The sequence below is a fragment of the Oncorhynchus tshawytscha genome, linkage group LG34, assembly GCF_018296145.1.
Source record: "Oncorhynchus tshawytscha isolate Ot180627B linkage group LG34, Otsh_v2.0, whole genome shotgun sequence".
Classification (NCBI taxonomy): Eukaryota; Metazoa; Chordata; class Actinopteri; order Salmoniformes; family Salmonidae; genus Oncorhynchus; species Oncorhynchus tshawytscha.
In genome coordinates, this window is record NC_056462.1 from 10828996 (window position 1) to 10847073 (window position 18078).

The 18078-nt window shown below is 41.4% G+C and overlaps 1 protein-coding gene and 1 long non-coding RNA gene across 2 annotated transcripts in view; one reads left to right on the plus strand and one right to left on the minus strand.

Annotated features, from left to right (window-relative positions):
• The window catches only part of LOC112231928 (zinc finger protein 7-like), a 30872-nt gene that overhangs the window by 10480 nt on the left and 2314 nt on the right, over positions 1 to 18078 (plus strand). The window contains exon 2 of the mRNA XM_024398726.2: positions 16653 to 18057. Coding sequence (XP_024254494.2) covers positions 17790 to 18057 — 268 coding nt within the window. The 5' untranslated portion in view covers positions 16653 to 17789. The remainder of the gene's footprint in view (positions 1 to 16652; positions 18058 to 18078) is intronic.
• Positions 14546 to 16702, minus strand: LOC112231943. The gene is made up of 3 exons (XR_002950556.2): positions 16616 to 16702; positions 16038 to 16135; positions 14546 to 15391 (listed from the first exon to the last, which is right to left on the minus strand). It is a non-coding gene; the product is annotated as an uncharacterized LOC112231943 (long non-coding RNA).

The following is an 18078-nucleotide window of genomic DNA, read 5'->3' on the forward strand; positions in this document are numbered from 1 at the left end:
GCTGCTTGTCGGTGAAGTTGTGGAACTTTATAACCACCGGCCGTGGGCGCTGGTTGGGACCAGGTATCGGTGCTTGAGAGCGATGGGCTCTGTCCAGCTTCACACGACCAGCCTTAGTGTCCATTTGTAGGTAGCCAGGGATCCATTCCTCAAAGAATTTTACTGAACGGGTCCCTTCAGAATTTTCCGGGAGTCCCACAACACGAATATTGCATCTGCGTCCTCGATTATCCAAGTCGTCAATGTGCTCCGCCATTTCGCGCACACCTGTTTCTCAAGTGCTTTTATCTTAGCGTTGTGGGAGAAAGATGTACATATAGGGAGGAACATAATACTGTAACACAAGAGAAAGATACACTTAGAGTGCATTTGTCATTCTGGTAAAATGCATTGTCTTGTATAGGACAGGAGGCCAGAGTAAGGCCATGAGAGTATAGGACAGCTGAACATTAAAAACAGACCACACGAAGAGAAGGCGACACATAGGCGCCTAGGACAACTGGACACACAAGATAGAGGAGACACATAGTCTGCTGATCCTAGATAACACACATACAAAAGAACGCATTAAGCTAAGTGCAGGGCCAAAGCAAGCCTATAGGATAGAGGAATGCATAGTATTTTCAGTATAGCTGGACACGCTAAAAACAGAGGAGACACATAGTCTGCTGATCCTAGATAACACACATACAAAAGAACGCATTAAGCTAAGTGCAGGGACAAAGCAAGCCTATGGAATAGAGGAATGTATATTATTTTTAGGACAAAGCAAGGGTCTTGCCACCATTATAATCTGACGAAAAGCAGATATGGGCGTTATTGGGCGTGAACAAGCAGGAAGCCTGAACTAAAAAGAGAATGGTAGGCAGAAGAATTAGGGGAAGTATGTTTATCTGCATATGGGTTGGACCCATATGCTATATGTGTATAAATACAGGAGCTGGGGCTCTGGGAAGCGGGGTGTGTTCTGCGGACCACTCCGGCTTGCTTTATGTTGTATTAAAAGCCTATATTGATTTCACAAGTTCTTGCAAGTGTCATATTTGAACAGATTTTCTACGACATAACTTGGCGAGCTTGGCCAGGAGTGACAGGGACTGGGACGTTCTTGGCTGACGACGGGTTCTTTGGACAATCTTGCAAACAAATGTGGCCACACAACTATAAAAAGGTAAGCTTGTTCTTATGTAGTTGAAATGTTTGTATAGATTGCTTCAGAGATCCTGTCTCAGCGAGAAGGGCGTCACGTAGGTCTCTCTTTAAAATTTCCTAAAAAAACAGTAAATGTTGAAGAACTTTTGAATTCAATGAATTGCATGCATGTGTGATTTTGGGGGTTGTTAAAAAAAGATAAATAAACATATATGTGCAGGTGTAAGAACTAAGTGACTAGGGGCTGTGAAACTTGCGGGTGTCGGGCGTTTAGCGGAGGGGGCATGCACTCGTTCTGATCGGTCGGTTCGAACGGACCCACGTGTTTGGGGGGAGTGTTTGAGGGGAGTTGTTCCGTCTGATTCTGCTTGGCCGGGCTCGACTGTCTCGGGATTTGTTTTGGGATGTGTGTACAACGCAGCCCAATCAACCTGAGCGAGCGACTTGGGTCGAGTGTGTGTGATTCGGACTGCCCCCTCACCAGACCATTCATTTGGGGACCTTGTGTGGCCTGACTGGTGCGGTTGTTTGCGCTCTAGGGCTGAAATGCCATATGTGGGACAGCCCATACGGTCAAAACAGATAAGTAGTTAGAAAAATCCTGTAATACCGCTTCAATAAAATTAGTAGAAGGGCTGAATGGACAGGTTACTTATGAATACAGCTCTAAAAGAATAGAGATCTGCATAAATAAGTAGTTAGAAAAATCCACGAATACCACCCTTTATTAAAAGAGATTAGAAAAAGGGGTCTGCTTGGGTGGTGTATTCATGGATACCGCTCCTAAAGAGGGACTGAACGGATGAATATTTGGTAAATAAATATTCATGGATACCGCTCCAAAGAGGGGGACTGAACGGATGAATATTTAGAACGCAGGAAGAACGCTGGCCTGATTGTGTGGCGTTCAACTGCAAAAAGAAATCCTACGAATAAGAAACGCTCTGCCTAGCTAAACGGGGGTATGTAAATCAGTAGGTCACGCCACGATATTGCTCTAACATAAAATAAAGATCAGTACGGGGTGGATGAATAGGATATGAAGACAAGCTGATCCGATTAGACAGTAGTCTCGTCATATCATAGAAATCCTATCAGTCTAGGCTTATGTTGAGGAAGTGTATTAAGTCAAGACTGAGTTGTTTTTAGGTAAAAACAAAAGGATTGAATGAACGAATGAAAATAAACGAATGAATGGGAAAAATGCTGTAATATAATTCTGTGTAAGAATAGAACACTAGGAATAAGGAAGGACAGGTTGTGTGTGTTTAGACAGAACGTCCAGAAGAGGGAGCGCACAGCCCTCCTGTGACAGAGTATAAAGTTGAAGAAGGGTGCCTGTGACTTCTTCTGGCTGGTGTTGGTGTTTACATACAGGAGAGGGAGAGCAAAACAACGACGCTGGACAGAGTGGAATCAGGTGTAGCAAAAAGGCAGTTTATTTTAAGATCAGAGATATCTTTGTTCTGCACCGTGCACGGACCTAAGCAATATGACTCTGTGAGGAGTCAGAATAATTAGGCTGCCCAGCCAGAGTTTACAGCAGAATGTATACACAGAATAATGTAGGTGGAGTCTCGTCATGTTGGTCTTCTGACTGGTCCTGAAGAGTTGGAGGCGGGCCTGCTCTAGCCAGAGCAGGAGCCCCATTGGTGCACAGCAAAGTCCTTTGCTCTTGGCACCCAACCAGTAGGGGGGGGTAGAGTGTGAGTGTACAGTGCTCATGAAATGTATGTGTCAAGGAAGCGTGGATTTAGGTGTTTCCTGTCTTTGCAGGAGTGCATGCAAGGGTCAATGTCAGTGAGATAGTTTGGCACCCTAAGCTCGTTAGTGTTGCAGGCTGTTCTTTGTAGTTACAGGGGATTATATTTGCGTGATGGCAGCTGTGTGTCCTTCGGATAATCATGTTATTGCACGTAGGCTCTAAACTTGACTGAGGACACTGGGCCCAGAGTTATCTGAGGGCATCCGGTTTAACCAGAGCTTTGGTCTGCTAGTAATGCTTGATATTTGATTATTTATATAACACTGGCCAAAAGTGATCCTCTATCACAGTTTAATACAATTACAGAGTGATCCCTATCATAGTTTAACTGCTATTAGGCAGAGGGAACGAAATTTAAGGAACATCAAAGTAAAATAAATTATAAGCGAGGATAAAAACACTGATGTGATAAAGTGGTAAGCGACTGCAGTAAGAATAATAAAAAGGTGTCAAAACAAATAATAAATAAAAATAATTAAAGAAGCATTAACCGAATAGTATAAAACGAATAGAACAGGGTGCAACAAAAGAGAAAGCAGAATCGCCAATAAACTGAAATTATACTATAACGATTAAAACAAATCTAGGTTAGTTAAGATAAAGAGTGATAAATAAGTCAAATCCAGGACACATTAAGAATTCATAAACAGTGTAAACGGAGTAAGAGGAAAAAACAGGAGAGACTACGGTCTAAAAATAGCCTGAAGGGCAGAGAGGGTTGCAAAATATTGTGGTCAGGGTAAGAAAGGAAAGAAGAGAGGCTTGCCTCATTAATAAATTGACCATAGTATCAAAACAACAAGAATATAAATAAAGAGATAAGAAAGTGTAGACATTATAACGTAGGCTTTGATAGGAGAAATTAAGTGACGTGACTAATAAATTATTATTTGGGAAAGTAGGGTAGCTCTACCTTGGAAAATAGTAAATATAATGTGTATAATGCGATGGGAGTGTTTAGGAAAAATAAATAGTGGCATGGAAACAAATGGACTGTTTCTCCCTGGAATATAGAGATAGCGAAATTTAATAAAGCCATAGAGTAGCTGAAAGAAGCGCACGTGAATTCTAATTCGGCTTGAATATGAAAGAGCAAACTGGATAATGGAGGACAACATTACCCGGTAAACAGAATAAATAAAATAAACGATTCAGGGAGGCAATTAGGAATTGGAACAATCACATAAAACCATAATAAGAAGCTCAATTTACCAGCGTTCTGATGTCAGCATTCTATCATCAGAAAAAACATTACTATGGGGGACAGATATGATTCTGCTTGCCCTCGCAGACGTGCGAGTGGTGTGCAGAGCTATAGAAAATATCTAAGCGTAAAAAGTTGTAGATGTGGAGCTAACAAGTATGGGAAAAATGAGTGTAAGATGACACTGGAACTTAGTGCGGTAGCAGGAAATGCCGCTATAAAAGAGTTTGCATCTTTGTCAAAAGAACAAACAACTAATCGTTTTGAGGTTAGTAAGAATGGAATTTTCACCAAGAGGTGTATAGTCTCTGATCGATCAATAAGTGGTTCAAAGAGATTACAATTGATATGTGATGAAATACGTACTAGATCACGTTTTACCTAACTTCTAGTAAGGTACCGATGTGATTTACAAATAGCCCTACTTGAAATCATTTTGCATTGAAACAACAGTTTTAGTGGTGATAAAATACGTGGAGAAGTTGTTATTAGCGTCAAAATACGGAAAATAAACGTATATGAGAAATCACAAAGGTGGGAAAATTAGTTAGAATAAAAGCAAATTGTAATATATGGGTGTTTTCAATTTCTAAGGGTAAGATACAGATAACCGAGCAGGAAGAAACTATGCGTTCTGTGCATGGCTAAAACTTTTATCGCATGCTCAGGAAAAGTAAGGGGATTTTAGTTTTGTTAGACATTCTATAGCGTCATTTTCTGAAACTGCTAAGACGCTTATAGAATAAAATCAATATATATGTAATACTATTGGCTTGCTGATTTAAAAGGTAACATTGTGAATGTTAACGAAATGTACATTTCTTTTCCAGAAAAAAGGGGTTACATTTTCTCTGGTCAAAATGTCATTGGAGACTGTGGTACTGAGGAAAGCAGTTAGAGATATTCGGCCACTTTAAAAGTCTTAGTATCTGGATAAGGCTATAACTGGAGTTCCGGATAAGTGAGGCCAGCTCTTGTGTGTTCTTGGCCTATATGAGATAGTGGATTTCCTTTGGAAGGGTTTTTTCAATTCAGTTTCAAATTGAGTATGCAGAAGGATGGAAATGTTTTTGAAAATTTATTTAAATTGTTTCTAAAGAAAAGAGAGTGGAAACATTTTAATGGTGTCAATTGCCCTGAACCCTAAGAATTTCCCATGAAGACTGATCAACTTCACTAGAAATTGTTGGAACAGGTGGGATTTAATTATAAAATGATTGAGAAACACCAGTCTCTATTCAAAGTGTACCATCACTTTGAAATTATATTATTTCCTTGGGAAAAGGATGAAGAGTTGTAATCTTAAATTGACTAGTTATTCAAATAGACATGCTGGAATGATATGTGCTGGGAGAAGAAAGACTAAAGGGGATTGGGGTAATGACCTTTTATTACCAGGCCACTCATGACAGAAAAACAGAGGCAAAAGGGCGCATGGTAAAATAGATAATACTGGTACTAAAAGTTTTTAGTATAATGTTAATTATTAAAGGGATGATGTATTGAATTGAGAAGGTCAAATTTGAGTTAAAGTAAGCACTAAGGACTGATATCCTGAATATTGGGTTGGACAATTTATAAACAACATTTAGTTATGTTTTGGATATAGGACTGTTTAAATTTACTAGGCCTAGGGAAGCTCTGGAAACTAATCCTGAGACAGGTTGATTGACAGAACTTGCAGAATATTAGATTAAAGGTTTTTGTTTCTTTTGTTTTACAATGTCATTGTAATTGAAGTGATGAATTGGAATGATATAAGTAATTGAATAAAAGGTAGTCTGTTGTGCGATAACACCCAAGGATGAAGAAGAAAGAGTCCAATATGGGCATAGAACAAAATGGATGGATGTTTTCCCCAGGTTTAATTACATTACAAATAGTGGTAATTTATTGCAAATATGCAGTTATTATAATTTACTTTACTATTTGTCTTGTTTGGTCAATTTATTTTTGTTTTGAGGAAAATAAGTGTGTATATTGTTCCTGAGGAGGGACTGATATAAATAGACTAAAAATAATTTGAGAATGTTTAAGTATGTATCAAACTATGGAAGGAAATTAGGAGTAATGACTTATGGGTTAGAAAAACTGTAACTACATTGGGGGCTCATATATGAAGGTTATGGTAGCGGAGGGGTGTTATTTCTAGAAACAATGTATATTAATAGACAAGATAATTCACAGAAAAGGAAGGACAGTTGGTCTTGTAAAAATATAGGGATATAAAATATAGGGACAATTCTAAAAGTAAATAGAACATTACACATACCTAGATTAAGGTAAAAGTAATAAGTAGTGGCATTTTGAACACTAGAGCAAAAGTTTAAGAAGCTTAGGACTTAGTTTTGTTAGGATTGGATATTCTTCCAACTGGAAAACACTTGACTGATTACATGTTATTCTTACAGCAGTTGCTGTAGGGACCATAATTTGGCTATCATTATGAATATTTTTGTGGCAGGAGGCCAGGTATTTGAGACAGAATGTTTACATAGGGCTGTTATTTTAAAATTAAGATTTAGTGATCTTGCTATAAGAAGAAAGTCTGTTGTCAGGAAATAACCCATGTGTTAGTGTGTATATCCCCAGGAAAAAACAGCACATAAGAGGCCAGATGGAAGGGCATGGGCTGAATTCTGGAGACTGAGTGTACATCAAGATACACCAGGCTGGGGAAATACTTCTTACAGCACCTGCAGTGGTAAAGATCGTCATGTTTCTCTTTGGTGGGTGCATAAGTCTCACAAGAATTAAGGTCCAGCTGAATAATGGGTGAGCTTGAAAACACCATGACAGAGGACGTGAAACAAAAGAGAGAGAGAGAGACTAGATTCCACTGTAGACATACTGGGTTGAGTTTGGGGGTTACTTGTTTTATTTGTTAAATCTATCCTGTGAAAAAGGATAGATGTTAGGGTAGTTGTACTCTAAACAACATGTTGAAGACTCGATGTGAAAGCCCATTCAGTGTTGAATTACTTCAAGAAGAAATAATGTTGATTAAGGTTATGCACATGCTTATCAGTTGAAATAGAGCAGATGGGAAACTAACAATTAAAATAAAATAAAAAATGACATGATTTGGGAACACCTCTCAGAACCTGGGGCCGAAAGGGGAAGACTGGGTAAAAGCACGAGGAAGCTTATTAAGGCTTTCATTTTTGTGGAGTCCAGCAGAAAAGTATCCTGAAGGCATAGAGTCAGGTGAAGAGAGAGTGGGAATTGTCATGGTCTCAGATTTCAGTATTCATGAATATATATATATATATATTCATGCATAACACATAACATTGTCAATACTGTTATGTTTTGTCCTTTGTTTCCAAGTCTTATGTTTAGGAAACCAGATGGAGAAGGGTTCGCCAGCTTCAGCTGGAATGTCAGTTTGTGTGATGAGTGATGGAAGTAAGAGAATGTATGGTGTAATCATAGAACAGAGGCCATAAGTCTCTAAGTCTGAATGCCCCACAGAAAGAAGGCAGAAACCTGAACCAGGACGAGAGGTTCCACATCTGATGATCCAAGGGGACCAGAAGGACCTCTCCCAGTGATACCAGGAGATCTGGTCTACGTTCGAGTGTTCCGAAGGAAGTGGGATCAGCCGAGGAGAGAAGGACCCTACGAGGTGGCAACAGCCACAAACACGGCCGTCCAAGTGAAAGGAAGCAAGACGTCATCTAAACCACTGCACACGAGTCCTGACGGAGAGAAGGACACAACCATACAGAGATGAGGACACAGAGGATGCTGATTCACCAGGCGGGAGCCCGGAGGGAGCAGGAGCAGCGGAAACGATCAAAGCGCCGGGGAGGAATCAAGAAAATGTCAGACCAGATACAAGCCAAGATACAACGAGTGCATCAACTATGCTGAAAAGAGGCTGAAAAGAAAAGAGACAAACAACCAAAGCTTCCTCCAGTAAGGCCAGAAAGCCCAGAAATGGGGGGGGTAGCATGTCTGCTACTCCTGATGATATACCTGTTGGGGCAGACCTTGTTGACGGAAGCCCTCTACAGTGGGACCCCGAGGTATCGCCTAAAGAATGGGAACATCTCTTCCCTGAAATGGACACCTTCCCAGATGGAAGCCCAGTTCGGCCTGAGGAGGGAACAACAGGCGAAGAGAGTGGAGGAGAAGCCTTACCAAGAGCAGAAGGGGAGATCTTGCAAGGAAGAACAGAAGTCCTGCAAGATGAAAGAAATGGGGATTTCCCCACAATTGACTTTCCAGCCCCTACCTGGTCTCCAAAATGAACAATTGAAATTAGGACCACAAAAGAACAGTGACCATGACAGAGTAAGAACAACCGAGGACAATACGAAGATGATGCACGCACTCACGATCAAGATAAATGATAAAAACAGGAAGAGAAGAGAGGAATCTGTCGAACGAGGTGAAAAGACAGGATTTTTTGACAGGTTTAAATTTTCTGTTCCGCCACAAATTCTAACAGAACCAGGGGAACAAAAGACAGTTTCTGTATGGAAGAAGAAACCCCTACCGGAAGAACCACTCTGTGGATGGACACATCATCAAACAAAGGGAGAAGTTGTTTGGGACCCCAAAGGATGTGACCTGACATGAATCAAATATGTGGAAGAGTGGGAGTTTATCATGAACAAGATAACACCAGCAGAAGGTGAAGAATTAATAGTTTAAATAACGAGAAGAAGATTGACCGAAGGGAGTAGCACCTCGGTCATTAGAATTGGTCTTACGCCAATACCTAAACAGGAAGAGCCTGTGGTAGCTAGAACGACAACAACAGTGGAAGCTGCTGTGAAGACCACAGTAGCTACCACTAAGATAACATCAACTGCCCTTACCAAGCAGTCCACTGTACTCACAAAGACAGCTAAAGCATCAGAACCAGGAGGGTTCTTTACTGACATTTGGAACTTTTTGACAAACTCTAATGATATACCTCAAGACAAAAACATTGTAAAAGCGACATCTATCTCAGAATCAGAACCACTCAAGGACACCACACGAGAAGAAGTAGTGAAGAATGAGTGGTACGAATGGGCTAAGTATACAGCAGAAATAAACATAGGATGGACAATTGTATTTTGTGTAGAAAATCACCACTGTCTGATCTTTTGATAGTACCTGAACTTGCATCATTTGAAGAATGTGTTAAATGTAAAATGTTCGATATTCAGAGAAAATACTACATTCCTTTGTGTAACATAGAATGCAGTTTGGCACTAGGTAACACTAAAGGCAGAAGTGAATTAAATAAAGATATGCTGGGAGAACATGAATGTGCAACATAAGAACGGAATTGAATGATCCTCAGAATGATGGGTTTACTATTGTAAAAAGAAAAGAAAAGGGGGAATAAATGAATGTTTTTACAGCTATGGAGATAATGGGATGGATGTGGGAAACACTATAGTTAATTGAATAAACTATTTGGGTGTTAGAAACTGCAGGAGTTAGTCAATTTGATAAAGTAATGATTGTAAAACACAAAGGTAAAATGTGGTAATATCACACAAGTAACATCATATCTTGAAATGTTAAAGAATCAGGATTAAGGAATAGCTGATAGTTTCTGGATGTGTGGGCATACTACATGCTCATGCTTCATCAAAATGTAATGCATTATTTTTATTGTTTCTATACCGAATTAGATCTTTTACTCTTATGAAATACTAGAGATGTTTGGTCTAGTTAGGTTTTCTTTAAATGTTTCTAATTGGATATTTTACTCCTATCTATGTTATTGTTTGGAGATGTTTGGTCTAGTTGGGTTTTGTAAGTCTTTTATGTTTCAAATAGGATCTGGAGATGTTTGGTCCAGGTGATTTGTAAGCTTTATTTTTGTTAATCAACTGTTGGTATTATGCTCCACCCTATATGTCCTTTTAGTGTAATTTTTGGTGTTAAATAAGCACCAGAGGAGGGTTTTGTGGGAGAAAGATGTACATATAGGGAGGAACATAATACTGTAACACAAGAGAAAGATACACTTAGAGTGCATTTGCCATTCTGGTAAAATGCATTGTCTATTGTATAGGACAGGAGGCCAGAGTAAGGCCATGAGAGTATAGGACAGCTGAACATTAAAAACAGACCACACGAAGAGAAGACGACACATAGGCGCCTAGGACAACTGGACACACAAGATAGAGGAGACACATAGTCTGCTGATCCTAGATAACACACATACAAAAGAACGCATTAAGCTAAGTGCAGGGCCAAAGCAAGCCTATAGGATAGAGGAATGTATAGTATTTTTAGTATAGCTGGACACGCTAAAAACAGAGAAGACACATAGTCTGCTGATCCTAGATAACACACATACAAAAGAACGCATTAAGCTAAGTGCAGGAACAAAGCAAGCCTATGGAATAGAGGAATGTATATTATTTTTAGGACAAAGCAAGGGTCTTGCCACCATTATAATCTGACGAAAAGCAGATATGGGCGTGAACAAGCAGGAAGCCTGAACTAAAAAGAGAATGGTAGGCAGAAGAATTAGGGGAAGTATGTTTATCTGCATATGGGTTGGACCCATATGCTATATGTGTATAAATACAGGAACCGGGGCTCTGGGAAGCGGGGTGTGTTCCGCAGACCACTCCGGCTTGCTTTATGTTGTATTAAAAGCCTATATTGATTTCACAAGTTCTTGCAAGTGTCATATTTGAACCGATTTTCTACGACAGCGTCCATAGATGTAGTTGAAGTTTCCACTGCAGCAATTATTCCTTCCGCCTCAACCACCAGTTTCACAACCCTCTGTAGTTCAGCTGAATGGCCTGCTATTGCTTCCAAGACCATTCTTACCTTAACATCGATCACTTTAGTAATGTTATCAGTCATCTTTTGAATCACCAGGTCCATTGTGCCTGGATCTGCAATGGTGTTAGCTTCGCTAACGTTAGCTAGCTCCTCATGCACATCTACAGGGGTGGTGGTTTTGGTCGAGTTCTTAGTAGTTCTGTTGGGCATGTTGTCTGAGATTTTTGAGAAATAGCCATCAAGACTCATTGTAGGATAACTTATTTAGCCAATTCTACCACTTTTTCAAGCTAGGAGATTAATGTAAAAATACAAATTTCCGAATGCCACGGGAGCTCGCTGAAATACAGTGTTCTCTCTACGGCGCCATTTTGTCCCCTCTGCTGCGGCATTTTGAATAAGTTGCAGGGGTTTGACGGCACAAACAGGGAACCTAGCCAACAGAGAGTTGCTGTAGACTAGACCAGGGTTTCCCAAACCCCACCCCCACCCCCCTCCCGGTGGTCTAGCATGGAGATGACAAGCGCCTGGATTAGGACCTGCGCCGCTTCCTGTCTGAGGAAGGGTCGTACTCTACCGGCTGGAGTGAGTCACTGCTTTGATTTTTGCCGAAAATGACAGGGTGTTGTCCAGGGTCACTCCAAGGTTCTTTGCACTCTGGAAGGGGGACACAGTGGAGATGTCAACCATGATGGAGAGGTCTTGGAGCGGGCAGGCTTTCCACAGCAGGAAGAGCATCAACATCTTGTTGAGCTTGAGGTGGTGGGCCGACATCCAAGTTGAGATTTCTGCCAGACACACAGAGATGCGTGTGTATGTGTGGTTTTCATATATGTTGTATTTAACTCTCATTTATGTTTAATAAACATAAAATGGGACTTTTCATTCTAAGACTTTCATTGAGACTCTTTAGTATACATCACATCTTATCTCACTCTTCTGCATACACCCAACAGCGCTTTATACCTATATACTGTACACTTAATGTACACACGAAATACAGTGCATTTGGAATGTATTCAGACCTCTTGACTTTTTCCATATTTTGTTACGTTACAGATGTAAACCTTGAGCATTGCACCACCTCTGCAGGGTTCTCAAGTGTAGAAGGCCCAGTGGGGTAAAAAGAGAGGTTACGGAGAAGAGATCCATCAGTCTCTGACACTGACGAAGTCACCTTCTGGTCTTGGACAAAAGGATTGAGCTGATCTACTATTTTCTGGACTCACACTTCAGTGAGGTGAGCCCTCATTAGAGACGAGTCGATCCTCATGCCCACGATGGTCACAGTGTGTATGGGGACCAGGTGGTTTTTTTTGTGTGTTCAACCTGAGGACTAGCTCTGAGATGTGCTTCAGGAGAGATGTCGTGACTGCTGCTGCCTGTTCTTGTGACTGAGCACAGATTAGCCAATCGTCTAGGTAATTTAGTACAATCATCCCTTGTGATGTTAGCGGTATCTAGAGCGGCATCCATGCATTTTGTGAATGTTCTTGGTGCCAGGGAGAGGCTGAAAGGTAACACTTGGTACTTGTACGCTATGCCGTTGAATGCAAAGTGCAGGAACGTCCTGTGAGCTGGGTGGATCGGTACATGGAAGGAAACATATTTTAGGTTGACAGTGGTGAACCACTGGCCTGGGCTGATAACATCTTGAAGGCCAGGGTTTTCAAGCACCGGTTGAGAGACATCAAGTCCAGGATGGGGCGAAAGCCGGCATCCCTCTTGGTGACTAGGAAATATACTCCATTGAACCCACTGTGGTGTTCTGATGCTTTGATTTTTCTGATTGCATTCTTTACCAGCAGGGAGGTAATCTACAGTTGGAGAGCTTCTCTTTTCAGTGGGTTAGCTGTTGTAGTTGACCAAACTTCTCTGAAAGGTGATGGCCGGCAACAGAACTGCAGTTTGTACCCGTCTAGTACTGTATCCAGCACCAAGGAGGACTCCACAAGCTCCCACTTTGCCCGATGGGCATGGGAGAAGCGGCTGATGCCGGGGCCACACCCATCAGGAAGACTGAGGGGGCACGTCCTTCTTCGGAGCAGAGGGATGGTGCTTGTTATGCCGCTGCCTGTGCTGGTGGTGGCGCCACTGCTGACCCAGAGCCTGTTGACGTGGCTGATCAGGGTGTGGCTGGCTTGGGGGAGGGCCCAAGCGGACTCACAAGGTAGGGGAGAGCTTCAATGGTCTCTGGGTAGGGTAACACGGGGCAGGGGGGACCCATGAAAGACTGCAGGGTCTCTTTGTCTTTCCGCAGCTTCGCCATTTGGTCCAAAATGGTCTCCACACCCCCCCAAAAAAACTTGGCCTGGTGAGATGGGGAGCTCCATAAAGGGTTTCTTCACGGAGGCCAACATCTTTGTCTGTAAGAGCCAAAGCTGTCTGCGTGACGAGATGACCGTAGACAGGGCTTTGCCATTAGCACGTGACTCACTCATAAAAACAGCAGGTCTTTGCTTTATTCGTTGATAGTCTCTCTCTAGTCATGGTTTTAAACGTTTTGAAATCTCACAACATCAATTTTGCCTTAGCTTTCTTTTATGCGTCCTAAGTTACTGCAGACTCGGTCATCTGATCAATCTGATTGACAAGCGGAGGCATAGCACTGTCCAATGCCAATTCCTCCTTTGGCCGCCTTTCCTTCCAGTTCTCTGCTGCCAATGACTGGAACGAACTGCAAAAATCACTGAAGCTGGAGACTCATGTCTCCCTCACTAACTTTAAGCACCAGCTGTCAGAGCAGCTCACAGATCACTGCACCTGTACATAGCCCATCTGTAAATAGACCAACTACCTCATCCCCATACTGTTATTAATTTTGCTCCTTTGCACCCAAGTATCTCTACTTGCACACTCATCTTCTGCGCATCTATCACTCCAGTGTTTAATTGCTTTATTGTAATTATTTTGCCACTATGGCCTATTTATTGTCTTTACCTCCCTTATCCTACCTCATTTGCACACACTGTATGTATATAGACCTTTTCCATTGTATTATTGACTATGTTTGTTTATTCCATGTGTAACCCTGTGTTGTTGTTTGTGTTGCACTGCTTTGCTTTATCTTGGCCAGGTCGCAGTTGTAAATGAGAACTTGTTCTCAACTAGCCTATCTGGTTAAATAAATTTAAAAAATATATAAAAAAATAGTGCACTTGAATTCCTCTCCAGGCCCACGGGAAAGGCAGAGTTTGTACCTTCAGACACATGAAATGGCAACAGTTTGCCTACCCGGCGCGCAGGGCAGCTGAATTGTCTGCACCTACCAACAACAGCCCGAGACTAATAAAAAAATGGAGGAACTTTATCGCCTTTATCGTTGTTGTTTTTTACAGAAATGTTTGGCGATTGACTGGTTGGTGACCACTGAAGTAGACGGATATGAATAACTATATAGCCTTACTAATGTTACAATACTAATGATTTGAGTCGCACCTGTGTGTATGTGGGCTTGATTAAAGAGGAGGAAGACACTGACTAGCTGCGGGTCATTACCTGGAAAGTAACTATTAGTGATGTATCATTGTTGTGTACTATTAGGCATACATACTGTCTATACAATATGTGTGAAAACCATTGTTGGAAACTGTTCTTTTCACTCACCAATAATGGGTTAAGTCATTTAATAGGCCAAATCAGATCTCAAAACCAACTGACCACTTCAACCATATGTCCAGTAAGAAGCATAGCCATCATTTCTACCATTGAACTTGCTTACTCTAGTCACTTTCACAAAATAATGGAAACACAGATTTAACAGAAGATCTAAACCCAATCATTGTTGTTTTCTAAGAAATGCACTTGTGGAAATACAAGAAAAACCAAATGTTGATAAAAGACTGGTCATTAAACATATATTATGTTTCCAATGTTTTAGGCTAAACCTAGCTATTTATTCAATTCATCCAGTGTTGATCATTGATGAGAAATATTTACTTTAAATCATAAACACAAAAGATAATCATACAATCAGAGGGAGATATGAGCTTTGTAAATGTAAACAAAAACATGCATGATGTAGATTTCTAAATGAAAACATGTACATTGTCAATGTATAGGCTACAATTTTGGATTGTTATATAACAGAACATTTGACATTTGATTGAACGGCCAGGGAATGCTGAAATACCTCCAGAGATCCTGAACCAAGTTTCTGCAACATTAGGCTCTCTCTTTGGACAACTTCTACAACCAGCTGTGGTATTTGGTATTTTATTAGGATCCCCATTAGCTGTTGCAAAATCAGCAGTTACTCTTCCTGGGGTCCCCACAGAACATTAATAGACAAATGTTTGGCTGCCACCTGTTCCTGGCCAGTTTCTCACACTCGTTCAACCTAAAGAGGCGACATGGGATTTCTTACACAGGGGAGAAACCCTACAGCTGCCCCCAGTGTGAGAAGAGTTTCTCCCACCAGCACCAGCTGAAGAGGCACCTGAAGATCCAAACAGGAGAGAGGCCATTCGGCCCATGTATAGCGTATAGTTCCAGTCAGTATTAGATAGAATGCCTGCCTGTAGGGAAAACAACCTGTGGTTACCCAGGTACAAATGCAAATATTGTCTGCTTGTTTTAGTGAATTGCAAAACTACATTTAAGAAAAGTATGTCTAAAAATTACTTTTCAACATTGTCTGCTCCAGAGTGGTCTCACTACTTAGAAAAACAAAATATTGTAGGGATTCCCTCATGCCCCTTTTCATGCGGTGATACCAGCCATGTGAGTGAGTGAATCCTACCTACCGACTGGACCATTAAACTAGCAAATACCAACAACGCAAAACTAACAGATACAAGTAGTGAGTGAGTGGAGTAACAAATGGACTATACTAACGTTAAACGTCTTAACACTCGTGCTCTAGGTGGCACTGTAAAATAAACTTGACAGTGGGGACTGAAGTACTATTACTTTTAGCTTTATATCTGAAGAATAGTAATGATTAACACTCTCCAGTGCTGCTTGTTGTTCTGTGTGCCACTGCCGTGCCATGTCCTCCCTGAGGAGCATTCTGAGTGGTGCAGTGAGCGTGGCTTCATCTTGGATATACTGGGTTAGGAAACGTGTCATACCCAGTAAACTCTGTATTCTGGTGGGGGCATCTGTGCGACTGCTGTCACCTTGGAGTTGTCTGCGCTGATGTGTCCCATGCACTTCACTCACCATGTATTACATCTTGTCAGCATAGAACTTCATATTCAGAGGGATAGCTCTGCCCATCACCTGCTGTAGAATGTGGTCATGCTCTTCTTTGGTGGCTGCTGCAATAATCATGTCATCTGCAATTACATGGACTGAAGCATGGTAACTATTAACACTATTAACACACATATCCCCTTGACCTTAAACCTCAAGAGTGATACTGATTGGCTGTTAAACACAATGGAGTTATGGACTAGCATTAAAGGTGTATAGCTCCATATAATACATTACCTGTGATTAAATGTTTTCCACACACATACTGTAGCTGGCTACGTGTAGCCTGCTTGGCCCCCACATTTCCCACACTCTGTGCTGACTGACTTGGTTATTTTTGTATCATTGCAGGGACTGAGTTTCCCTTGTCACAGTCGAGCAAAACATTATACTTCATTCACGTCAGGACATTTTTTAAATAATTAACTCCAATGGCTCCATATTGTTAGGTACTCGAATCATGGTATTAGAGGTGGGCTTAACTGTGGTTAACATTTTATAATATCATGTTTCTGTTTGTACAGCAAAGAATTTCTTATATAAACCTTTATATGCTCTTCTGTACAATTTGTGTTTACACAGTCTGCAGTCCATGAGGATCCAGTGTTGCTGGTAGGAGAGACTGGACCTCTGAAGCGGCTGGTCACAACCATGGCCTCAGATCAGGACCTTGGATCAGGAGCCGTCGCTGTTTATTCCAGAGTAGAAACCGGGAACGAACCACGAGGGACAGAGACTCCACCACTACACAGAACACAACCAGTGGACAGGTGGACTGAATAACTTCAGTCCTGGTGGTCATCAGAGAGACAGAGGCTCCAGTCAGGGATCCAGTCTGCAGCCCAGACCCTTCTCTTCACAGTCTCAGTGCAGGAACAGGAGGGTCTATCTCTATGATACAAACACCACAGTATCCATGATAAACAGAGCAGGTCACCCTGGGCTTCAGCCTTCACATAGTGGTGGGAGATCCCCCTGGTGGTAGTCTATCAGCAAGTCTGTCTTCTCCTTCAGGGTCTTGTTTAATGCCTGGGGACTGGGTTGGTAGAAGGCCTGGACCTGGGTCTAGCCTTCCTTAGCTACCTCATGGTTACCCCATGAATGCAGACAGGGTCAGGATGGGCGTTCACCACAAAAGGTACCCATCTAACACTAGGGCTAAGAGGGTAATTAACCACATATCCCTCATTAACTTGTCATTTGAAACAGGCTTGTGTAAATACCTGTTTTTAGAGAGACAGTAAACCTAGGCTAGAACAAGGACAGTTGAGTATTTACCTTACTGGGGTGATGTAGATGGAATAAAGTATTTCTAATATGTTTTACTGTATTCTTGCTAACACACTATTCTTTTTAAACAAGTCGGCTCTAAGCTTGAAAGATAGATACTGATCATGAATAGGAGATTTGATAAGTACCGTAATTCAAAGAACAGCGCGCATTCTTTTTTTCATTTAACCACACCATTTGAGCTATGACGCCGACCAATTAGATCCTTTTTCGTCAGTGTTAACGGAAGTGAACATTAAATCAAGAACAATTTTGTACGTTAGTGTTTTTGATTGTTGTTATTTTGACGTTTATTAACACCCTGGAACTCAACATATGACTAATTTATCTGCAAAGAATCACATACCCCAGGTAGTATTTAATTCGCGTTGGAGACTGGATTTGGTTGATAGATGTTATTTAAGTAAAGCTAGCTAGTAGCTGCTAACAATGGCTAAACGTATGGTTTTTCACACTCAAATAGCCTCCATTATGGAGGTGCTAGCGAATGCAGCTGTGGCAGAGATCTGTAAACTCGTCGACGACGACTATGCAGTGTTTTGTTTGGAAATAACTAAAAGCCAGAAAGAAAACAGGACATTGCGGACAGAACTGAAAGTGGCACGGGAGCGCGCAGAGAAGACAGCGCGAGAGCGCGCCCTAGCTACTCGTCCCAGTAGTGTCAAGATCCTCGACCGATACAGAGGAATGGCAAGAGGTACATTTTTATTTTGCCGAA